Here is a 24,600-nt window from a genome sequence, read left to right as displayed (position 1 = left end):
GTAAAAGTATCCCACTCCTCTCCTTTACCACGGATTAATATAGATCAATAATAATTTTTGATTCTATTATGTGACAAAACGTATATACAGGAATATGTGATAGTATATAAGGCCTGACAATACATTCATTTTCTTCTTGTAACTGTAGATACAGTGGCAAAAGGTAATTTAATATCACTTACATAATCATTCTATGATTCAGATATTCGTCTATGCTTATAACTTAGGCTAAGTCTTTGGCTTAGCATCGGTAATAGTAGATCAAAGGAATTCAGTATGAATAATAATCATTCGAATATAACTCTGTTATATCATTTTCGGTACTATTCTCAATTGACGCTGCATTCTAATCTCGTTCGAACAATCGTAAAAGGAATAAAAGGAAATACTATAAATTATTTTTAAAAAAACAGCGATATTCTTATATAAAAAAGAATCGGCAACGTGCAAAATCGAAACAAACAATTATCGATGAAAATTTCAAAGCACATACGGATCTATATTAATATTCAGGATCGATTAGGATTTAATATGATAGGTATATGTCAACGTATGAAGACGAAACAAAGCTAATTTTCGTATTGTTTGCTCCTAATACAATATGTAATACTAGAATTTTGTCAAAGTCACAAATTTAATACAAGCATTACAAAAATTTACATGTATTGATGAAATATTTACAATAGAAACTTTAACACCCTCGTATATAAAAAAGTTGAAGTACACTGAACGCATACAATTTATGTTTATACCCAGAAGCGTTATATATCGATAGAATTAAATAATTTCGAGATTGCCAAACTCTGTACATTTTATATATTTTTTTATTATATTATGTATTTTAAAATACATAATATAATTTCATGATATTCATAATGTTATTTTGATAAAATTATGTAAATGATTTCAAAATGTTCTTGTGTTATAGATTTTTCACTTTATATAATTATATAACAAATGTAGAAATTAGGAATAATAACAAATCAATAATGTACCATAAACAAATTTAGTCTTCAGTAATTATTATTATCAATATGCATAAAACCATCATTATAGATCTACCATAAAATCGAACGGTGACAACTGTTTTTGTCTTGAGGAACTGTGTTTCAGTTCATGCTTCGTTATTATTTTGATTATCCATAACATTTTTACACCATTAATCCATAATAGTGGTAACCCAGTATATTTCCTCCTGGATGGACCATCTTGAAATATTTGATATCATATAGATGTTACCTGATTACATTTTAAAAAGAGGCAGATATGAGAAACCTTAAACTATGCCGAAGTAGTAAGCTCCTTATGGAGGAAAGTTTCGATATCCACTCGACATATAGGACAACGTTTATTGGTGCATAGCCATTGATCAACGCAATCAATATGAAATAAATGCATACATGGAAGCCTCCTAGATAAAGAAATATAATATTATAATTGATAAATAATTCATAGTTCATTACATACATACATAAAAAGCTATATATGTAAAATAATAACAGAATACTTACCTGACATTTTCACAATCTTCAAATTCAGATAAACATATTGTACATTTTTCTGTAGCATCATCCCCATTTTCGACCTTTTTTACCTATGGACAAATGCGGCTGTTTATATAACTGCAATATTCAATTTTCGCTATAAGATCACGTATACTCACCCGTTTATACTTATGAGGGAATGTGTGGCTCTCAATAGACTCCTGCGTAGCCCCACAACTTATTTGAGCCATACGTCGTAAATCAACAATACGCATATAATTATCCAATCGAGCAGCTTGTTGTCTGATTGCTTGTTGCAATACTACGTCTGGGAAAGCCAAAGACGACAGTGGCATCATGTCATGTGTTCCGGATCGTTCCTATATTATGTGTATTAAAATAAGATGCATTAAATACAATTTATATTTATTATATCAAAACGAGATATATTAAACATAATTTATATTTATTATATTATATTTGGAGAACTCACGAATAATGTATTTTATGATAAAACGAAAACGTACCAAGTGGGGATGTAAACCGTGTAAACTGATGTGAACGTGATGCAAACGTTGAGACGGCCGTTGATGCGGATCGTAATGATACATATGATGATGTACGTGTTGATGAACCGGCATCGAGGGTAGTATCACCGAAGGAGACGGTTCCATCTCTTCTATGCCATTCAATGGATTTACCTATATGTAATGCAAAATGAAAGTTATAAGATATAATATTTAGAGATTTTTTTCGCGCGTGAATTAAATTACGATTATAGGCAGCACAGGGCATGGTGATCCAAAACTAGGTGGTCCACGAGCTTCAGGATGACTGTAGACAGTAGGTTGTTGTGGCGGTGGTAAAATAGGAGGTGGCAAATAATTCTCCGTATACGCTGTATTTTCCGTTCCGCTGCATCGTGCGTTCGAGGGACTGCTGTTTCCTCCTCCACATGTATGTTGCGTCGACGAGTGCACATGTGCGTTGCATGGTCCCGCACTACTGACAAAATACAAAACACATGTATAGCTCCTTCTGCCAAATGAAGTATAATATATACAGATTGACATAATAACTTTAATACATGAAATTGTATCGTTCTAAAGCGCAGTGTACATTTCTCATGGGAAGTTCTAAAATGTTATTTCATGTGTTAAGATTATTATTATGTCGATCTATGCAATGACAAAAATATTAACGTATGATGCGACGAAGATCTATGGTAGAGTCTACGCCTATGCACTTCTTGCATACGTTGTTGATTCATCCACAATCTTTCCTGTACAGGATGCATGCGTGGTCTTGTTATATTTGTAGATGCATCTGTACATAACAAATAACAAGTTTTATTATCACACACATTATATATATATGTGTGTGTGTGTGTGTGTGTGTGTGTGTGTAATATAGTACAATATAAAACAATATATTTTTCATTATACATTCATTGTTGAATAGATGGTTAAATTTGATAGACAAATCTAAATTAATAAATAAAAGTAGGCAATACCTGTTATTGATCCGTAAACAGATGGATGTAAAACAGACATTCTATGATTGTGATAGGCATGTCTGTTGTGATACACATGATTTCTATAATCTGGTGATCCATGCATACAATGTGCATTATTTCTAAAAGGAAAAGAAGTTATTACATGTATGAAGTAGTAATAATAAACAAAAAAGAATTTCATAAAAATCATACTGAGAAATACATAATACTCACCTATGATTAAGATCATATGTAACAGACCATGGATTGGATACTGGATTTGTTGGCGTAGATGTTGGCGTGTGTTCTTCATCAGATTCTACAGTCAAATCAACTACAGTCACTGTGCGATTCTCTCCACTTGTATTTTCTAACGAATTCTATAATGTATAATTTTATAATATAATATAATTTATAATATTATAATTTATAATATAATATAATAAATAATATAATATAATAATAATATAATATAATATAATAAAAAATATAATGTATAATTTTATAAAAATAAGTAAATAAATAAATAATAAATGCATTTTATCAAAATTCTTGTAATGTTAACAATTTTTGTTGAATGCTTAATGCTAATTTTGTATTGAATTTTATGTACTAAATAATCCAACATACTAAAATATATTTTACATGCATATTAAACTCAATGCACTTATTTGGATAACTTTTTATTGTATAAAATATTTTTTATATATTTAAACATAAACATACCTTGGCATTATGATTAACAGTTCCAAGCACTTCGACTGAGCCATCCTCGTCATCACTATCACTACTGGAGGACCAATCTAATTGCAAATCTGGTGCTGATGGTGTATCATCATTTTCTATTGAAATTACAAGATTAATAGATTATTTAATAATTAATAATTAGCTATAATTAGTTTATTATAAATATTTTAAACGTACGAGTTGCATGTACTGAATGCACCTCTTGAGGAGTTATCATATTTGATATAACTGGATGATACAAGCTACCAGACTCATTGGTATTGTCACTTCCTAGATTTTGTAAACCATTTGTGTTTTCCATTGATCTTGTTATGCTATAAATAAAATAATAATTTGCAATATAATGAAGAATGAAATAATTTTTTAAGTATTAAGAAATAATATATGTACCTATTTGAAGTAGAGTAATCAGACAACCTAGATGGTCCAGCTATACTCAAGCTATCTGGTTGTTGACCGCTTAATAACTTCTGTTCTTCATTTCTTTTTGTTTTATGTTTGACTGGTACATCACGTTCATGCAAAACTTTCTTTCTTTTATAATTATCACACATTCTTTCCTCGCATGAATTGTTCAATTGCCGTGCATGAGGCTCCTTTTTGGAGTTTCTTTCTTGTCTATTTTGGCACATGTTACAATTCAAAACATCAGTTTGCCAGTATTCCTGTGAATCACCTGTTGTGTCTGGTTGTGTTAAATAATTCCCATAAACAAAATTATTCTCGGAAGCAGTAGGATGAGTTGGATTTGTATAAGGACCTATAGCTGTTACATCTGATTCTTCAATATCACTTTCTGCAAATAAATGCTCATAATCCATTTCATTACCTAAAAGTATGGTTATTTTTTATTATCTGGGAATACAATTTACCTCGGAATAAAATATAAACATTAAACCAACAGGAATTAGTGTTTCATTTGAATAAATATTTATGGAAGATTTAAAATATTTTTTATGCATTTGATGATGATGAGAAAGGTTATATTCCTCATATATACCTGGAGGAAATCGAGATTGCGGAGATGGATCAACTGTTGAGGTAAATGCTGTATCAAATATATCAGCTAATGATGTAGAATTAGCATCTACAGACGCAGTTGTAGACTCCCCATGGAACAATTCATTTTGCTCCTCAGGTTTGCTTTTATGCCATACATTTTCTGGACTTGTGCTTTCCTCCATTCTACTTCTTTATCACGTCACAACAGTATAATATATTAAGAACAAGCTTGATAATCATAAAAAAATTGCACAATATTAAAAAAAATCCAAAGTATCAAATATTACAATTACTAATGTACACATATTTTTAATCTTTATGTTAAAATATATTCTTAAGCACTTTCAATACACACAAACTTAAGTTTAAGATAATAAAATACATCTTTTGAACCCATATATCTTTGATCTACAATAGCAATTATCCTTAATAAGACTTGGCCTCGATACTGAAAATTTTCCGTTCTCAACGGCAATGTTTGTATTATGCGCAGCATTCCCGTGAATACTATCAAATTACAAAGTAGAAAAACGTTGCATGATATTATCGAAGATAATGACATTTTAGGCATATCCGTAAGATCTTACTGTATGCTTCTTCGTGATAAAATCTTGGATCAATACTACGATGGAATAATTCGTACTCTGAACATGCATTTACCTTGTAACTCCCTCGACGCTTTCGTCAAACGATAAGCGTATCTTCACCACGTCATTTTTATCAGATTTATTTTCTGTGACACCGCTGTCACTTATATCATACTTTCTATGAGTGCCGATATTATCTTCGGAACTGAGAAACTACGAATTTGATTAAATTCCGATCCATGTGTATGTGTGGAAAAATGTGGATATAATTAAATCCTTATGTCAGTAATAAAAGAAATGATAATGAAATCGAAAAGAATTTATGTAGACCCTCTCACTTTGGCAATGCACATTTGGCAACTGCGATACCATCAATCGTATCTTTCGTTAACTACGCTCATTTTTAGGGGCTTAGTATCGATAACGTAACATACTACTTTTCCAACACTACGTCAAAAAGCAGAGTTTACACAGCGCTGAACGTGAACGATTCGTCAAGGTGATTTGCATTGACGACGAATCAGGTAGTTCATTCTGTGAATTCTCCGTGAGGAGATAAAGTCCAACATAGGCTGCGTTTCGATATTCATTGCAAGTACTGAAAATCTATAGTTCATGTTACGTATACTATAGATTTTCAGTACTTGCAGTGAATATCGAAACGCAGCCTTAAACGACCAATCGCGTGAAATAACCGAAGCGAAATCGTCGGCTCTACCTCTTTGTAAGTTCATGACAATCGTGCCAGTTCGTGTGATAACTGCTGATCGTGGCTGACAGTGTTTCTGGACTTGACCCTCTCGTCGCGGGAGCTGGTACTGACTAGTACTTTTAATGGTGATACTGTATTAATTTGACTTTCAACATTGCTTCCTTAACGAAAAGGATAAATTAAAAAATGGCTGTTGCTGCCAGAGTATTTTCAAAATTTACAGGTATGCGAGCTTGTGCCGTGCTTATGTCAATTTCTACGGTATCCGCCGTCCGCAGATGCACTTTCGACTTTTGCATGTTGAATGGCAGCCCCTTCTGATTTTTTTATCTCAACTACGCCATGCGCGGCATGCCCGCCTGACAGACTAAAAATAAGGCTGACAGCGCGCATTTATGATAACATTTCATTATATAAGAAAGGACAAGCGTCGCGTAATCGTGATTTTATAGGGAAGGAAAATGCACGTTTTAATTATATATGATACGCAGCATCATACGAACGTTATCGCATACAGAGCAATTGAATGATTTGTCCTCCCCCACAATGACCGCGCGCGACCCTCCCTGCAATAATTCCCACACATCATCAATACTATCGTCCTTTTCTTATACATTGGTCTGTTTCTTTCTCTCTTGGCTTCACAGACAATAATGCATATTTCACATTGTGTATATTTTAAATAAACTTTTTACCTGTCATTTAATTTTACCTGATTTAAATATCTGACTTGTTGGATAATCTATACTGAGTGAACCTTGACCCAACAATTTTGAAATTTGATATTGCTACTAATAATAACAGAGCAGTAAATATGTGTTTGCTTTCCTATATGTCTACCTAAATATCACTAAATATATTTCTTGCATTATTATCTTGCATTAGTTTATATATCTGCTAATTTATGTATAATTTCATATATTTTTGGAATAAATTTAGTTAATAGATATATCCTAATTTGAAAAATTTTCCTTTTTTTATAATGCTATTATAATATAATATTATTTAGTAACTTATACATATAGACACACACACACACACACACACACATACACACACATATATATATATATATATATAATTTCTAATATTTGGCATAATTATTTTTTTTATAAATTTTCAGTTAGGAACTGTGGAAGTTTATTGAGATCACAAGTAAGATTTAATTACACAGAAACTAGGAAAAATTTAAAAATTGGTGAAAATACCAAAGTGATATGTCAAGGTTTTACTGGAAAACAAGGAACTTTTCATTGTCAACAAGCTTTGGATTATGGTACAAAAATAGTTGGAGGAGTTAATCCTAAAAAGGCAGGCACACAACATCTTGGAAAACCAGTTTTTAAGTCAGTTAAGGAGGTAACTTCCTTTATAATATTTATTTATTTGTCTGATGTAATATTTAAATTAAATAAATATCTTTTATAGGCAAAAGAAGCAACTGGAGCTACTGCAACAGTTATTTATGTTCCTCCTCCAGGTGCAGCAGCAGCCATCATGGAAGCTGTGGATGCTGAAATGCCATTAATTGTTTGCATTACAGAGGGTATACCTCAACATGACATGGTCAAAGTGAAAAGACGTTTACTTGAACAGAATAAGTCACGTTTAATTGGTCCAAATTGCCCTGGAATAATAGCACCTGAACAAGTATGTACAGAAATAATTTTAATTGTTTTCAAATTTATCAAGAATGTTATGTAATCTATATTTAACATTACAGTGTAAAATTGGTATTATGCCTGGTCATATACATCAAAAAGGAAAGATTGGTATTGTCTCAAGATCAGGAACTTTAACTTATGAGGCTGTGAATCAAACGACTCTTGTAAGTTTACTTTAATAATTTACTTTAATAATTATGTGCATGTTCATATGCATGTAATACAGTATAGTAATATTTTGTTAAATATAATAAGTTAAATATAGTTAAGTATAGTATAGTAATATTTTGTTAAATATAGAAATATTTTGTTTTACTTTTGTTTCAGGCTGGACTTGGGCAAACGTTATGTGTTGGTATTGGTGGTGATCCATTCAATGGTACTGATTTTATTGACTGTCTGGATATATTTCTCACAGATCCAGAGTGTGATGGTATCATTATGATAGGGGAGATTGGTGGTAGTGCAGAAGAATTAGCAGCAGAATATCTCATCGAGAATAATACTGTTGGTTGTTGTTCTCAATTATTGGTACCTGAATCCCAGTCCATCCTAATCCGATAAATCCTACCTTATATTATTCTTCTTGAAACCCTTGAATATGATTGATATATCACATTTTGCTCAATATATTTTTCTAATACATAGTTTATATTGCAGGGTGGAAAAGCTAAACCTGTAGTATCATTTATTGCTGGTCTTACTGCACCACCTGGCCGAAGAATGGGTCATGCTGGAGCTATAATTTCTGGGGGAAAGGGTGGTGCACAAGATAAAATTAATGCACTCGAAAAAGTGAGTAAAACTACTTATAATTGTGTTGACATTATCATGCACGCAACATGATTCTTCAATGTTAAATAAATTTTTTTATTAGGCTGGTGTGATAGTAACAAGGAGTCCTGCGCAAATGGGTAATGAGCTTTTGAAAGTAATGACACGGCTGGGCTTGATCTGCAATTAAAACATGTTGCCACAATTCCGTGTAGTCTTTCGTGTCCATGTATCTTCATGAAATAAATTGAAAGTATATAAGTTACACAGCAAAATGACTTGCGCAAAACAAAAGTAGTGTAACATACTAAACATGGAAACTTGATTCGCCAGTAATATATTGTCTGCTTCCATGAGACATTGATCAATGCTACTACTACTACTATTACTACTACTACTACTACTACTACTACTGAGAATTAAAATCAATACATGGAAAATAGCTTATATTTTTTAAAGAACTGGGTTTATTTTAAACATTGTTCATAATATTTTTGCAGAATTATGTTAATAGTGACAAATATCCAACAATAATTTATAAATTATCCAAAAAAGATACTTCAACTGCCATTATCACTGATACAAAGTTAAAAATTTTTCTATATTTAATTATAGTTTTAAATAACTGTTCAGTATATAGTGTACTATTATAGTATATAATGTACTATTATAAATGGAACATATATATTATAATTAACATAAGATTCTATGGAATATATATCCTTATTGTGAAACATGTTAAAAATTGAAATATATAAATATTGCTGCTTGTTCTCACAACTGGACTTTTATAAGATTACTACAAAATAGTCAGTCTTGTTATATCTTGTGGGAAAATAAGACTATTCCAGTATCATTTAAATCCCATTATCTTGTCAATAAAATTAGCAATATTTGCACTTTTATTATTAACAAATGGCTTCAGTTTTGCTAGATCCATTGTTCTTACAGTTTGTAATAGATCTTGACAGATACAGTGATATAAATGTTCATCATTATGCAGCTGCTTTGCCAACTCTACTTGATGATTGTCCATAAGAAGATCATTGATAACTACAATCAAGTGTTTGCAATTTTCCAAAGCTTCCAACACACTACCTGCACCAGCGTGACTTATCACAAGATCAGCTGATTGCATATATTTCCCGATGGATGGACTTAATTTAAAACTTTCTATACTGTGAAAACCACAACGCGCAATGCAGTCCGGTTCTATACTGCTGTTGCCAATTTGCAAAATCAAATGTCTATAATCACGTGCTGACAGTGCCTAAAATTGCAATAATAATCATAGTACGATATGTGCTGTGATAAATATATGACATAAAATTGATTAATCGATACAATATGGGTGAGAAGTCAAATATTTAAATTACTACCTCTAGAACTGCAGGATTTAATACTGCTGTTATAAGATCATCGAATTTTGTTGTTCCAACTGTGACAAACACTGTTTTACCCAACATTGTTACATATTTATTTTTAATGTATCGCAAATAAAAACAGCGGCATATTATTCCATATCTTTCATTCTTTTTTTAACTCAAATGCCCGATGTAAGATGGTAACATCAACTTCAAAGCTGATTATGACATCATATGACTGATGTTTAACTTGCGAGTCTTACATTCTTACTACTTGAAAAATAGTCTTGTCTAAATAATTGTTGAGTTGTACCACTGCACTTGTTAGTAGAAACGGTGGCGGCTCATAGTGGTTATTTTGGAACTAATAAAGAATATCGAGACTACCGACAAGTAGAGGTTATATTGCGTCTCAACGGCTGGTCATACGGTTTTTATTTTCAAGTGGTTAGTCGGTATTGCGTTGGACGAAGCTAGTTTGTCAGTTACGCATTCGTTTTGTTTTCTCTTACTATTTTAATTTCTGTGGTTTAAGTTAAACATCGTAAGTGCTATCATGAGAGTTGTAGTTAATGTCGATTAAAAGTTTGTTTCGAACGTACTTTGCACAGTGGACACACGTCGATCTTCTTTATTACTATCGCTAATTATTTATAAAGAGAAATCTTCCTCTCGTGAGACAAATAGAAATGAAGACAGCGCCAGATCCAATATATGTGCAGGTATTGTACGTCATTCAATTATTAGTAGTTATTATAATAACTATAATTATGTGTGTGTGTTCAGTGAGTTATAATAAAATACTTCTTGTAAACAACTCACAGAAAAGTGAAACGTATAACAAAATGTATAGAAAATCTATAGAATGATTGTTTTCTCTATGTAAAATATATTTGACTATATATTAAATTGTGTGTTGCATGAGAGATATTGTTTGTACTGTGTATATCAATTAGCTATAATAGAAAAACATCATTAACATATATTTAGCATGATTATATTGTGTTAGTATTCCTTAAATTGTTATATAATCTTATATTTTCAGGAATTCCTTTTTAAAGAGTCAAGTACATCTCAGATATGTGATGGTTTCTCACAAATACCTGCTGCTTGTAGCCTTCTTGTGGCGGACAAAAAACGAGGATTGCTTTATATAGGACATAATGACAAAATTTCTGTACTGAAGCCAACAAAAGAGAACAGTGCAGAATGGAAGACAGAACTTCAATTGCCAGGCATTATATCAAAAATTGCAATTAATTGTGATTATAGATATATTGCTATAGCCATAGCAATGAAGCCTACAATATTGATATATGCTGCCTATTCTCTAATTAGAAATGTATGCACGTAACTTATTTCTATACAAATCTTAAGAATATTTCAATACTTAATGTATTGTAAAACAATTTTAAAATATAATTATTAATTAATATATTTCTTTTAGAGCCTTTATCTGTTACACGAAATAGGATCAAACAAAATAGACAGTTATGTAACAGATATACGATGGAATCCTACTGTACCTATGATGCTCTGTACTGTCACTAGTGACTATACTATTGGCAGTTTTCTGTTAAAAGAAGAGATAAGGGAAAAGTCTGTGCCGAAATTAGTTTTACAATCGAAGGTATCGAACGAGTTACAGGTTTTATGTGCAGCCTGGAGTCCCAAAGGCAAACAAATAGCCGTAGGTTGCAAGAACGGAGACATCATCCAACTGAAACCAGATCTGAAGATTGCTAGGACTATTACAGGCCCCTTACCATCCATCGGTGAGGTGATCAGTATCTTATGGATTAGTAATTATCAGTTCTGCGCGGCATATCTGAGCAACGAACGACATATTAATGTTCTTATCGTCGACGCACCAAAGGGAGAAACAAACGCCATGTTCACATGCTATGAAGATATCACATATGGATTTCCTGATACTGATGGAGAGGAGAACGTTTATCGTTATTATTTCGAGCATGTGCCGGAATGGGGAATTATCATAACAGGTAGCAGCAGCAGCAGCGAAATAGCTGTGTTGGGCACGACTGACGGGGGCGTGAATTGGAATCAGTGGCAATTAGTCGATAATGGTAGGGCTCAACTGCCTTTGATGAGGACTACGGAGATTTTTCCCATGGGTCTAGCTGTGGACAAGTCTTCGACCGACAGGTTAGCATGGGGCACAGATGCGACATTGCCGAACCCGGTTCCGATTTTACATATCCTTGGAACGTCTGGAAAATTATGCAGTTTTCATATGGTTAATTTAACGCCCAACTGTCCTGTCATCACTTCACCTCCCACGGAAATTGTCGCTATTCCGCAGGCTCCGCCACAGCCTCCTAGTGCTTTACCCGCGGAGATGTCATTCAATATGAACACTGTGGTGACCAGCACGCCGCGGCCAAAGCAACTAGAGGCCGTGCCGGAACGTACGAAGGTCGCTCCGATAACGAATATATTCGGCGATTCTCTGAAAGCGGCAGGATTCTTTCAACAATCTCCTGAACAACCAGCGGAACAGCCGAAATCACCAGAAGAAAAAGCTATCGCGCCTATAACCGCAGCCACCAAACCGATTATAGCGAAAGAAACACCAGCGCTTGAACCTACGAAGACAGAGACCAGGTTAATAGCACAGGACAAGGAAGTAAGCTCACCGCAAATAGTGGAACAGAGAGCGTCCATCGACGACAGTGTGCGGATGCGAGCCTACCTGCAAGAGATAGCCTTGTTCGAGAAAGAATGGCGAAGCAAGTTGGAGTCGCAAGTGTGGGAATGCGGCACGGACGAAGAGAAGAGACGGCTCGGGGAAACATCCGCCGTCGTGGAACAGTTTATAAAAGATTTGAAGGATACAACTAGCAGTTTGTCTAGCGATGTGGCGTACCTGAAGACTTTGTTATTGCAATCGTTCGCGTGGATTGAAGAGACCAAGTCGAAGAATGCAAGCAGCACGGACATAAGCAATAGAAACTGCGGCGAAAACAGCAGAATAGCGGATCTACAACGGGCGTTCTACTATGCACAGACCCAGCTTAATCAAGTCAGTAAAATCTTGGATTTGGAATGGTCGGAACATAAGACGGAGATAACGAAGATGAAGATACCCAGCTTGGAATTCATCTATCAGAATCTCTTACTGCACAGCGAGATTATCGCCAAGGAGAAAGAGAAACTCGAACAAATCTTGCGGAGGTGGAAGTCCCTCAGCCGCTCGTCAGGGTGCACGACCAAGGATGTATCCAGCCTCAACCATTCGATGACGAGCCTGCACATAAGCTTGCCGAGAACGCCGGTGTCGACTATTCAAGGAAGAACTGATGCGATAGACGCCCATTGCCAAAGTATCGCTTTGAAGACTCTGAATTTCACGTACGAGAAGCAGATGAAGCTGAAAGCGTTGCTCACCAGTTCTAGTCCGAGGGTCATCAAGTCAATGAATCCGTCACCGATCCAAGACCGCTTGAAGGCCACGTTGTCTTCTTTGGCATCCGTCAGTTCCGTGACGCCTCCTGAAACTAAAAGTAAGATCGAGCCACCGATCGTGAGCAAACCAAGTATCGTGAATAAGCAGATAGTCGAGAAAGCTAAAACGCAAAGTAATCCATTGGCTTCATTGAACAGCATCGTCGCAAGGATTGGCACGTCCGACACGAACGGCGTCATTATGCAGACCAAGACGCAACAAAAGCCGGCTCCCGCGACCGTCCCTTTTCCCACTGCGATCTCCGTCAAGCAGACGGAGAAGAAGCCTATCATACCAACGGTTCCCACGATGAGCCAACCCAAGCCCAAACAAGACCTCAATGTTAACTTCCCGTCTATCACTTTCGGCACACCTGCGCCCAAATCTCAAGATATTCTCTTCTCGAAGCCCTCTACCATGGACATAACTGCCAGAAGCAGCAAAGATGCAACAGTGTCGTCGAGCAACGATATCGCCGCTCCGAAAGCGCCGGAATCCGCTCTATTCTCGACTGGTCTGCTGAAGGACGTACTGTCGTCGGAGTATTCGTTAACAAAGTCCGAAGGAGTCGCCCGTAGCCTGCCATCATTATCCGTAACGCCGGCTGTGAGAACGGATGCGGCTGCCACGTTCAGTTTCGCCACGCCTAACGCAGTCTCGTCCGTCGCGAAATCGTCCTCTGCCACTCCGCTCGACGCGATGATGTCCTTCACTTACTCAAAGCCCTCTTATACCCCTACTGTAGAATCACCCGTTACGGCGGTGCAGCAATTGCCGATGCAGCCGACGATACAATTGATGCAGCAGACGATACAACCGACGCCGATAGAATTAGCAGCGTTATCCTTAGGAACATCAAGTTCGTTGAGTCTCCAACAGACGAGTCTCCCAAGCGTTGGCGCTGATGGGAAAATAAATACGATCGCGAGCACCATGAGTTTTGCTACGCCGGCCGTTGCTACGACGCAGTCTTTCGCAACGAGCACCGTTACCCCGTCCGATGTGACTATCGGTGGACTCACCATCAGTCTCGCAAGCACGAATGCCACTTTGAAGCCGATGGAGACACCAGTGTCCGACTCGGTCACTATCCAAGCGGTCCAAGCGACGCCCGAAGTGAAATCGCCCGCTTTCGGCGCCGCGGCTGCTCAGACCGCAACCTCGTTATCTGCTGCATCGATATTCGCCGGTCAGACTATGATGAAGAACATGACTCCGATCGCAGAGGCGTCGACGACACCGTCCGCTACCACTACCTTCGGCACGGCTACTTTCCCGTCGATCGCACCTACCTTCGGCACGTCGACTTCGGCGTCGACTTCGTCGGTATTTAGCGGATTCCCGAACATGCCCACCGGAGGAGCTACCACCAGCTCTTCCGTGACGACTTCCGTGAACACACAGAGCAGCGGTGTGTCTCCTTTTCAGAGCTCTTTAAGCAAACCGATCTTTGGTGAACCCGCCACCAGTACGCCTGCTACGAATTTTGGAATCACTGTCAGCAACACTTCAGCAGCCAAGTCGCCGATCTCGTTCGGTATCTCGACGACGACGATGCCGGCTACAGTGACGGCGGCCTCCTCGATTACGCCCGCCTTCAGTAAAAGTCCGATTACGTCGCCGGCGTCGAACGCTCAATTCGGGACTCCAAGCGTTCAGACACCGCCCGTGTCGTCGGCGAATGTCTTCGGGAAGAATATAATCAGCTCTGCGTCTACACCGTTTAGCAACACCTCGAGCTCTGTGTTCCCCAACCTGCCCGCCACATCCTCCAACGCTCCTATATTCGGCGGCAGTATGAATTCTATCTTCGGATCAACCCCGCTCTCCTCTACCAGCGGGACTATGTTCGGCGGTAACTCGACGGCGTTCGGCACAGCCCCATCGGGGCCCCTCTTCGACAACAATGCTTCGAAATCCGATAGTGGCATATTTGGTAGTGCAACGAACGTGGCAGCCGCTTCTCCGTTCGGCAGCGCGACCAGTAACACTTCGCCGGCGGTCGCAGGCGCTTCTCCAGCAGGCGCGAACGTCATCAAGTCTTCTGCGACTTATACGTCCCCGATAGGGATGGGAGCGCAACAACCTGTGCTAGGTACTCAACCTATTTTCGGACAAGCTCCCGCCTTTGGCGCCAAACCGATGTTCGGATCACCACCTTCGATGTTCGGCGCGTCGAAACCAGTTTTTGGGAGTGGCTTCGGCTCGCCTCCTTCGTTTGAGTCTCCTGGTATAGGTAAAGTTTCTTCAATAAATAGCTCGTGCTATTAGAATGTCTCCAACATGTGAACATCCTTTACGTCTGTTATAAGTAGGATTTGGAGCTACATCTCCCATGCAAAGTGGCTCTACGATGGAGAACGTCATGCCAAAAGTATTCGGAGAAGTAGCAGGCAGCAGTACATTCGAATCTTTAGCTAATCAGTCGGGTGGTCTCAGTTTTGGCAGTTTAGCTCAAAAGAGCCCGGAAGCGGAGAAACCAGCATTCACTGCGTACGTAATTTCTGTGTATTGATGAACTCGAGATCGTTATCAAGTTAACGCGAAAATGAAACACATGTGAGGAAGCGACTTTCATATGATGAATAATTATCGTCTTATTTCAGCAGTAGTTCTTTCTCCAGTTGGAGGTGAACAAGGCACAGTTGCGGCAGGTCTATCTTGAAAACTGTCATACAACGGTCGCTGAATAGGAGCTAAGAATAATTCAAATTACAATCATGTGCATATTGTTTTATATTGAAAAGTGACTTTTTATGACAAAATTGCGCTCTGTTACGTCTTGTACACTTGATTAAGATACAGAACTAGGTTTTATAATAAAATATTTTCATTCAAATCAAGATAATCAGTCTCTCGATTAATATTGCAAATGTTTTCTCAGTTTTTGCTTTGACTTCACGCACTTCTTTTTGGAAACGAATCTACAGTTCTTCTTCTTTTTTCAGTATTTAGTTTTTTTTTTAATATAATATCTTTCTTCTCAACGAATCGTATAATGCACGAAATATTAAATTTTCGTAAGAATATGTATAAATTAACCAAAAAAAAAGAAAAGAAAGGAAAAAATTATATACAATGATAATGATTATAACACAATAATCATATGCCTCTTTTAATGGCCTTCGGTGCAATTGATACTTTGGTAGGCTTACACAGATCAATTATGCAAGGATCGTCCAAAGGCGAATGCGTACAAACCGAAGATGATGGCACCAATAATGCTAGAGAAATTTCCACGTTGCAAGCCTCCATCCATACTTGATGCGATAAAAGAACTGTTGTTCTCAGTCTGTAATCCTTTTGGTCAGCATGCTGCAAACGCAAGTCCGACTGTCGCGGCAACAACAATTGCACCTGTTGATCCGGATGCCTCAGCTTGATTCGCAGAGTAGCAGGGTCACGCAGATTCAGTATCTTGGCATTCAACGGGATGCCCAGTAAAAGGCCACCCGTGAACTTCAACGCGGCATCAGCATCACCTCTTGGCTCCTCGATGATCGCTCGACAGAAACGCGTTGACGCCGATGGTTTTGGTAATCGTTCTTCTCCCTGCATTATTGGCGCTAAGAGCAACGGCACCAACAGTCGCGTCAAAGAACCAGGTTTTACGTCCGCTAAATTTGGTATCTGTAACACTAGAGATCTGGAGAACGGCGGTAACCTGGACGTATCCTGAGGTAAAGCATCGGCTTCCGACAGAAAATGACGAGCTAGTGGTAATGCACTACCAGTAGCGCTCTTAGTCACTCTAACTAATTCTATAGCCAATGCCTTCAACCACATATCGTTAGCCAGTATAACTTCATTGTCACCTAATCCGCTGAATAAACGTTGTAACCTAGGAAAGAAAATACCGATTTTTATGTATTTGTGGTTTTAAATGTAAAGTATTATCCTGATTATTTTGGTAGGTATCATTAATGTTGAATATATGTGTATATATATGTTTTGTTTTTCTTCAAAATTCCTATAACAGTATAATATAATATCATCCTGTAATAATATACTGCTCAAAAGAATTCTGGCATAGATAATTTATTGCCGAAAATTAGCCAACTTTGTCTGGCGATTACTTCACGAAAAGTTATTGTAGACTCATGATTTTTTTTTCCAAAATGAAGCTTGAAGTCTTTACTTTAAGAATGTATCTCCATTTTTTGCATATGATGCACCCTTACCCCTGTAACCCCTGACATCTGAGGGCATGTTTGATATACTGAAAATTGCAAAGTTTGACGGAATGCACGGACATGGACAATTTTTTTTTCGGGGACGTCGTTTGCATCGTCATAAAGTTCAAATCTTTCCCTTCAATTTGGAAAAAAAATGGAGTCGCTACAATTTTTTTTCGCAAAGTTACAGCCCTTCAGAAATCATACGAAGCCGTGCGGAATACGGAGAGAGTTTGTTTGCCGATGCTAGGATTGTTGGCTGTGGTCAAAACACGAGCCAGGAGCTGAAAAACGTGCGCGCGTGCTTGTGTGCGTATGTCAACAAACACTTTTGCCATTGCTCCATTATGATTTCCAGTCATTTAATCCGCCGGCCAGTACTTGCCCCGAAGGTCAAAAACAACGATATTTTTGAAGGGCTGTAACTTTGCGAAAAAAAATTGCAGCGACTCCATTTTTTTTCAAATTGAAGGGGAAGATTTGAACTTTATGACGATGCAAACGGCGTCCCTGGAAAAAAATTGCCCACGTGCATTCCGTCAAACTTTGCAATTTTCAGTATACCAAACATGCCCTCAGATGTCAGGGGTTATAAGGGTAGGGATGCATCGCATGCAAAAAATGGAGATACATTCTTAAAGTAGAGACTTCAAGCTTCATTTTGAAAAAAATCATTAGTCTACAATAATTTTTCGCGAGGTAATCCAGCTAGTCAAAGCTAGCCAATTTTCGGCAATAAATTATCTATGCCATAATTCTTTTGAGCAGTGTATAATAATATCGAGAATATATAGTATGTACTTTTGTGCATGCTGAAGAAGAACGAAAACGTTGTTGCTGGTACTTTGTATTGGACTCTGCGAGATCGTTGTCGAGACGGAGAATTCCTTGAGCACAGATTTTAGTAATAGCAAACATCGAATATACAGGGCGGTGAAACGTGCTGCACCCTCCATATGATGATCCATTTCTGCTAGACGGTCAAGATCAATAGCCGCAGCTTCTAAAAGTTGCGTATGAACCTTGCTACCTGGTCTAGCATTCTCGATTCCAGTTACCATTTTTTCTAGGAATTCTCGGCCGCGCTGATCTCTGTTCTCTTCGATATCTATATCCTCCGTTTTCACTCCGCCGCTAGTGAGTGCTGGACGCAATCGTGGAACTAAATGCGGCATAGTATCGCGCAAATAGTGGTAATGTTTAGATGCGTGCTCTGTAAATAGGGCATGCATGCTCGGACAATGCAACGCAGCGTTGAATATCAATACCAGTACGCTCGCATCTATTGTAAAAAGTTCAGGATAATAGAATTTCAGAATTTAGGATACATTGCATTAATATATTGAGAAGTATTCCAAGGATACAGGACGGTTCATCCACATCCGGCTCTGATGTATCGAAGAAGGGATGTCGATTAAGAAGTTGCGGCACTAAAGGTAATGTTAAGTATGGATGTGACGCACCCAACGCCGCTAAACAGTTTCTAATACTTTCCCTGTCCTGAGGGTAACGAGACAAATTATCTAGCAAACGATTAACGCACATATAAAGACAATTTGTGGTAGCCAGATGACTAGCAGCTAGCATCGCATGGAGTCCTTCTCTCACTTCGCCTGAGAAATCTTCTAGTGCGCCTAGTATCGTTTCCAACTGGTCTTCTCGAAGTGTCACACTCGCTGATATTTTTTTTAAAGACTCAATGGCTCTTAATCTAACATCTTGAATTTCATCATTGAACATGTCCACCATGAAGTCTAATGAAATTCTAGCTATATTTGGTTGTTCTAACGATAATGTGCAGAGTGCTTCAACTGCTGCTGTTCTCACCTGTGAAATAAAATTTATTTACAAAGAATAATTAAACTAGAAAAACGATACAATAAGATTTAGCTATGATAAATTCTCAATCATAAATCATTGGAACATAAATATATAACATAAGTATATGACAGTTAATAGAAATTAATCTGAAACAATCATATTATAATGGACAAACTTACTTCTAAAAATTCATCTTCTAAACCATGAATAAATGCTCCACAAGATCCACTTTTTTCTTCAACTTCAGGCCTATCCGCCTCAACTACTTTCTGTTTTTTGTCTAACGCTTGTTCTATGTAACGACGTGATACACTTTTCATTGCTCCTAAAAGAGACATCGCCGAGGCTCTCACTCGCGGCGATAAATCACCCATAAGACTGCAAATTTGTGAAAAGGCACAATCTACCATACGTATATCCTCCCCGTCAAAACCAACTATGATACTATAAACAAAAAGAATACACGATAAAATCTTATTTTTGATATATATTACTTATATACATGTTACTAACTTTTCTGGATACTCCCGACCCAACAGCCAAATAAGTTTTAAAACAGCTCGGCGAACAATTTCGTAGTCATCACGAAGAGCTGCACAAGCTTCTCTGAAAAAGCTTGCAGGTAATCTGTAACCTCTGTGGGAATGTAATTCTGCCATAGTTTTGAAAGCTTGAGCACGTACTCTTGGGTCTTGAGAACGGGCATAATTGCCAATTAATGTTAAAGTATCTTCAACAGCATTTGCTGTCAGATAACGTCCAATTATAGAAAGGCATCGTGTTTGAACACCATGCCATGTATCAGGTAGATGCTCTTGTGCGACTTTCAACACAAGGGCTCTGTATATATCAAATATTTGATGTTATTACTATATTAATAGAATATATTTATATCAAACAAACATCAAAGTTATAAATATAAACATGAGAATTATTTGATGAAAACTGAAATATAAAAAATATATAAGATATATACACCTTTGATAATCTCCTAGCTTTAAAAGTGTTGCTAATCCCTGACTTTTTACTCTGTGTGATTCTTCATTTCTTAAAAGTTCTATTGTCTCATTAATAATTTTTGTTTTTTCTGCTATATCAAGTGTTACTTCTCCTAGCTCTGCAAACACCCAAAAAATTTTTGCCCTAACTGCAGCTTCATTCTCAACTGCGAATCTTTCTGCTAGCTTTTTTACAGCTACAGGAACATCTTCAGGTGCTATATACACTATCGCATCTGAGATACGAACAAGCAATTGCAAAGCATCATTTCCACTCTTACATTTCTCAAGGCATTCTATGTAAGCTAGTGCTGAACTGCTTTCTGTACCATTTTTGGTACTGATTGTTGATAGTCTTAGAGTCCTTAATCGTTTAGTTGGAGGTTCATTAATAACCTGAAAATTTTGTAATTGATAAAAATGATTTAGCAATTTTAGATAAAGAACAGTATAAGACAATAATTTTAAATTACCTGACTATGAGTATATTCAGCTAATACTCGTTTTTTCATCAAAGCTGCCATTTTCAGTGAACAACCTATTGCATTATAAATTTAAGCAATACTTTTTATGAGTTGATTGAATTTCAAAGAATGCAATATTTTAGTATTTATATGAGGAGAATTTCAATATGTAAATATTACAAGAGAAAGTGTTCTTCATCACTGATCAAATCATATCCTAAAATATTGTATAAATAATCATCAAATACGTAAATGGAAATTCACACTGCATACGATGTTTGATATTTATCTGATACGATATCCAATAGAAGACTTTATTTTCTAGAAATAAAAATATCACTAGTTAAAGTTGCTAGAAAGCACGTTTTTCTATTGGATATTGGAACACTGTACATGAATATCATTTGTAAAGTTAGGGCAAGAGCACAGGCTTTTGCATAACACATAATACATAACGCATAAGAGAATAAACCAATTAGTTTTCTTCATTTCCCTCCTCAGGACAGAAATGAAGAACTCTGATTGATTGTCTATTATGTGTTATGCAAAAGCCTGTGCTCTTGCCCTTAAGGTCATTCTACAATACGTGTCGTAAGTTGTAAGCCGTAAGAATTGGCGAATCACAGTCGAGTATTACAAAAATAATCGGTTATAATTGGTCAGTTCTTACGGCTTACAACTTACGACACGTATTGTAGAATGACCTTTAAATCTTTCTTTTGAGCGATCAAAAGACAAAATATGATTCATATACATATTAGCCAATCAACTTTTTACCCTTTCAGAAATGAGATAGCTGAAATAAAACGATATAAAAACTTTTATTTAGCGCAAAATGTTTCTTTTACTTTAAAGTTAAGATAACGTTATATATAATTCATACGTATGAGATTCACACGTATTAAATTTAAAGCCAGTGTTAATAATAGGTTGGAGCTATCTACAAATGATATATTATCACGTGCTTTGTAATAAAGTGTGGTATTGTGATAACATATGAGTTAACCAAGTTAGGTTATTATAAAAAGGACAATGTTTTACCTATTTTATGATGTTTATATGTGAGTGAATTCAAGTAAATTCAACTGAACACTATTCAATAACCACCTACATCTATTTTGTGAATATTATAATAATAACGTAGCTACACATTTAATGACAATGGATTTGTCAACTATGCCACTTGTAGCACTCTCTGCTGAAAGCAAACAAGTTGTATCGATGCTCTTAAATCCTACAAAGCATCTACCATCTGAAAATGGCTTGCCAAGGTAAATATTTTAAATATTTTATGAATTTTATTTCTGATTCTATATTTTATATAATTCAATACTTTTAAGTATATATAATATCTTATATATTTTTCTACGAATATAAAACAATTCTTATTCATAAATATGTTATTAGGGACTGGAGAGGTTTGGCATATTTGTTAGAGTTCAGTGCAAAAGTTATATCATTGCTTTCATCACATTCTAATCCAACAATACAAATGTTGACAATATTGGAGCAAAAACAACAAAATACTACAATAAAAGATTTTCAGAAGATAATGGAACAAATAAGCAGATGGGATATTGTTGATGATACAGAAGATATTTTTGGTACATATTAATAAAAATCTTTATGTATATTTTTTAATATTTATAGAAATTAATAAAAATATAAAAATATATAATTACATATTATAGTAATAGAAATAATAGAGAATTTGTTTGTATAGAAAAAGATGCTATAAGATATTTGGAAGAAAAGCAAAGAGCTCAAGTATCAGCAAATATAATAGAGCAGAATATTGATAAAAAAATACTTACACAAGGTTTGGCTTAAGTAATTAATATTAATTTAGTTGAAACTATATTATTAATATATTATTGTTATTATTATATTGTTTATATTGTATTATTATATTGTATATAAATACTACTTATTCTTTTTAGGAGATGTTCATAGATTGAGAGAAGGCTTAGAAACAGAATATTATGATGCATTTCTTTTATATGCAAATGAAGATGTTAGTTTTGCAAGTGAAATGGTAGAAAAACTTGAAAGAGAATACAAGTTAAAGGTACTATATGAATATATAATATATAATCTTGTTTTAAAGATTTCATTGAAATTAAATATATAATTTTCAGTTATGTTTAAAAGATCGAGATTTGGTTGCGGGTATAACATTTGAACATGAAGCGGTAATGAAGATAATATATGAACGGTGCAATAGAGTATTGATTATAATATCACCTGATTTCTTAGTAAGCGCTGCAAATAAATTTTTCATGAATTATGCTCAAGCTTTAAGCATTGGTATGTCTTCAGTTACTATATATTTTTCTTAAGATATGTTCTGTATGAAATTATTCCATTATTAAACATTTATTGTATTTTAGATACACGACACAGAAAAATCATACCTTGTCTATATAAAAGATGTGAATTACCAATGCAATTAAAATATATGTTTATTTTGGATTATAATCGTAGAGGATTATATGACTTCTGGGGCAGGTTACGTGATTCTATACAAGCTCTAAATTCTAATGTTGCATGGTAATTTAATTCTTATATATCTAATTTGACACAATTAATGAATAATTATTTTGAAAACATGTATTATATAGTTTTAAATTTTATTACAGCACACAGAAGATTACAGAAGTAACAAATAGTTTGCCTGATAAATGTAGTGATATATGTAGTGATATACCTCAAGCTTGCCAAGAAACAAAAGAAGAAATGTCCAAAAATACACAACAGATTGAAAATTGCGTTGTCAGAAATATAAATGATACAAAAGTTTTAAATTCTGAGACTAAAAAAAATAAGATGTTAAAATGGGTGAAAGGTGCAGCTAGTCGGAAAATGAAACAAACTAAACCAAATGATGCTTTGATTATGGAGAAACTTACGAATTTGCCATCTTTAGATAACTTAGATAGTTTGGATCTGACCACTGATGTATACAAAAAGAAAAAAAAGAAAAATTTATTTGATAAATTTATAAAGAAAGGGCAAATGAGGAAAATTTCTCTGCAAGTATGATACAATTTATTGTATGACGATAATACTCTATATACAATTATTTTTTATGCATTTTGACAAGATATACATTGTAAATAAAAGAGGAAAAAAATATTGAAATATTTATAGATTTGTAATATATTCGTATTATGTTTAATTATTGGTTATTATTCTTTTTTACTAAAAGGAAGAAATTATAAAATTATTAACAAACTTAATGATTAACTGTAATATTCATAAAATTTAAATACATTCTTGAGCGTCTTTTAATTACAATAATTGTGAAGCACATTTTATAAAATAAGTTTTATATTATAATATAAATAAAATTAATTTTGTAAGAATGATGCATTTAAGAAATATAATAATATATATTTTTAATATTATACATACTGTTATAAATTATATCCTATATAAGTATATAATTACAATATATATATAATTACAGGTGTACGTATATAATTATAAAATTAACAAGTACGATATATGAAATTAATGTATATATAAAAAAAAATATTAAATATATAAATGTTATATCTATTTATTAGGCTGTGTTATTAATATTAATATATATGTTTTAAATTCAAACATGATATGATATTGTACTACTCGTTAGATATAAAATTAATAATTGTAATTCGAAGGTATTTTTAATTCACACAATATACAACAAATAATTATATCATTAATAATTCAATAGAATTTATAGATCATAAAAAATTTTTTTTATTTTGTACTGCGCGGTTCTTTATAAATAAATAAACTCTTGTTTGGTCAATTCGCTGCATCGATATTAGTGATCACTGTATCATCTGCCTTTCTATTT

General features: G+C 35.2%; 6 protein-coding genes across 9 annotated transcripts; 3 read left to right on the top strand and 3 right to left on the bottom strand.

Moving 5' to 3' along the window:
* Positions 1-902: 902 nt before the first annotated feature.
* On the bottom strand, positions 903-5,646 carry LOC105184903 (E3 ubiquitin-protein ligase Arkadia). 2 transcript variants are annotated; one of them, XM_011144020.3, is made up of 13 exons: positions 5,389-5,646; positions 4,727-4,956; positions 4,117-4,555; positions 3,904-4,040; positions 3,706-3,821; positions 3,214-3,359; positions 2,998-3,119; positions 2,687-2,810; positions 2,258-2,486; positions 2,012-2,185; positions 1,664-1,864; positions 1,512-1,594; positions 903-1,411 (listed from the first exon to the last, which is right to left on the bottom strand). In XM_011144020.3, exons 2-13 carry the CDS (start codon positions 4,908-4,910, stop codon positions 1,282-1,284), a joined length of 2,085 nt encoding a protein of 694 aa, XP_011142322.1. In that variant the 5' UTR covers positions 4,911-4,956; positions 5,389-5,646; the 3' UTR covers positions 903-1,281. The 2 variants fall into 2 exon arrangements, with proteins under 2 accessions (XP_011142322.1, XP_011142321.1); XM_011144019.3 differs by having other exon boundaries at positions 4,727-4,917; positions 5,389-5,645.
* A 382-nt stretch (positions 5,647-6,028) lies between these two features.
* Positions 6,029-8,730, top strand: Scsalpha1 (Succinyl-coenzyme A synthetase alpha subunit 1). Of its 2 annotated transcripts, none has more exons than XR_003113545.1 (7): positions 6,029-6,250; positions 7,151-7,386; positions 7,456-7,677; positions 7,751-7,855; positions 8,019-8,202; positions 8,352-8,486; positions 8,569-8,730. XR_003113545.1 is itself a non-coding variant. In XM_011144022.3 (7 exons), the coding sequence occupies exons 1-7, from the start codon at positions 6,214-6,216 to the stop codon at positions 8,653-8,655; spliced, it is 1,002 nt and encodes a 333-aa protein (XP_011142324.1). In that variant the 5' UTR covers positions 6,039-6,213; the 3' UTR covers positions 8,656-8,730. The 2 variants fall into 2 exon arrangements, 1 of the variants encoding a protein (XP_011142324.1); XM_011144022.3 differs by having other exon boundaries at positions 6,039-6,250; positions 8,019-8,198.
* A 182-nt stretch (positions 8,731-8,912) lies between these two features.
* Positions 8,913-10,060, bottom strand: Alg13 (Alg13 UDP-N-acetylglucosaminyltransferase subunit). The gene is made up of 2 exons (XM_011144023.3): positions 9,845-10,060; positions 8,913-9,735 (listed from the first exon to the last, which is right to left on the bottom strand). The coding sequence occupies exons 1-2, from the start codon at positions 9,929-9,931 to the stop codon at positions 9,319-9,321; spliced, it is 504 nt and encodes a 167-aa protein (XP_011142325.2). The 5' UTR covers positions 9,932-10,060; the 3' UTR covers positions 8,913-9,318.
* A 279-nt stretch (positions 10,061-10,339) lies between these two features.
* On the top strand, positions 10,340-16,389 carry Nup214 (nuclear pore complex protein Nup214). 2 transcript variants are annotated; one of them, XM_011144024.3, is made up of 5 exons: positions 10,340-10,551; positions 10,875-11,171; positions 11,277-15,531; positions 15,611-15,788; positions 15,902-16,389. In XM_011144024.3, exons 1-5 carry the CDS (start codon positions 10,519-10,521, stop codon positions 15,927-15,929), a joined length of 4,791 nt encoding a protein of 1,596 aa, XP_011142326.1. In that variant the 5' UTR covers positions 10,340-10,518; the 3' UTR covers positions 15,930-16,389. The 2 variants fall into 2 exon arrangements, with proteins under 2 accessions (XP_011142326.1, XP_011142327.1); XM_011144025.3 differs by having other exon boundaries at positions 15,905-16,094.
* Positions 16,390-16,394: 5 nt separating this feature from the next.
* Positions 16,395-20,813, bottom strand: IntS4 (integrator complex subunit 4). The gene is made up of 7 exons (XM_011144026.3): positions 20,763-20,813; positions 20,270-20,685; positions 19,805-20,131; positions 19,471-19,735; positions 18,835-19,297; positions 18,272-18,752; positions 16,395-17,136 (listed from the first exon to the last, which is right to left on the bottom strand). The coding sequence occupies exons 1-7, from the start codon at positions 20,811-20,813 to the stop codon at positions 16,398-16,400; spliced, it is 2,742 nt and encodes a 913-aa protein (XP_011142328.1). The 3' UTR covers positions 16,395-16,397.
* Positions 20,814-21,511: 698 nt separating this feature from the next.
* On the top strand, positions 21,512-23,961 carry Myd88 (myeloid differentiation primary response protein MyD88). Its single transcript, XM_011144029.3, has 7 exons — positions 21,512-22,024; positions 22,161-22,357; positions 22,477-22,572; positions 22,694-22,821; positions 22,892-23,060; positions 23,144-23,303; positions 23,393-23,961. Exons 1-7 carry the CDS (start codon positions 21,909-21,911, stop codon positions 23,793-23,795), a joined length of 1,269 nt encoding a protein of 422 aa, XP_011142331.1. The 5' UTR covers positions 21,512-21,908; the 3' UTR covers positions 23,796-23,961.
* Positions 23,962-24,600: the final 639 nt, after the last annotated feature.

Source organism: Harpegnathos saltator, unplaced genomic scaffold, assembly GCF_003227715.2.
Source record: "Harpegnathos saltator strain DR-91 unplaced genomic scaffold, Hsal_v8.6 scaffold51, whole genome shotgun sequence".
Lineage (NCBI taxonomy): Eukaryota > Metazoa > Arthropoda > Insecta > Hymenoptera > Formicidae > Harpegnathos > Harpegnathos saltator.
Note: the sequence above shows the minus strand (reverse complement) of the source record. Positions and strands in the feature narration are given on the sequence as shown.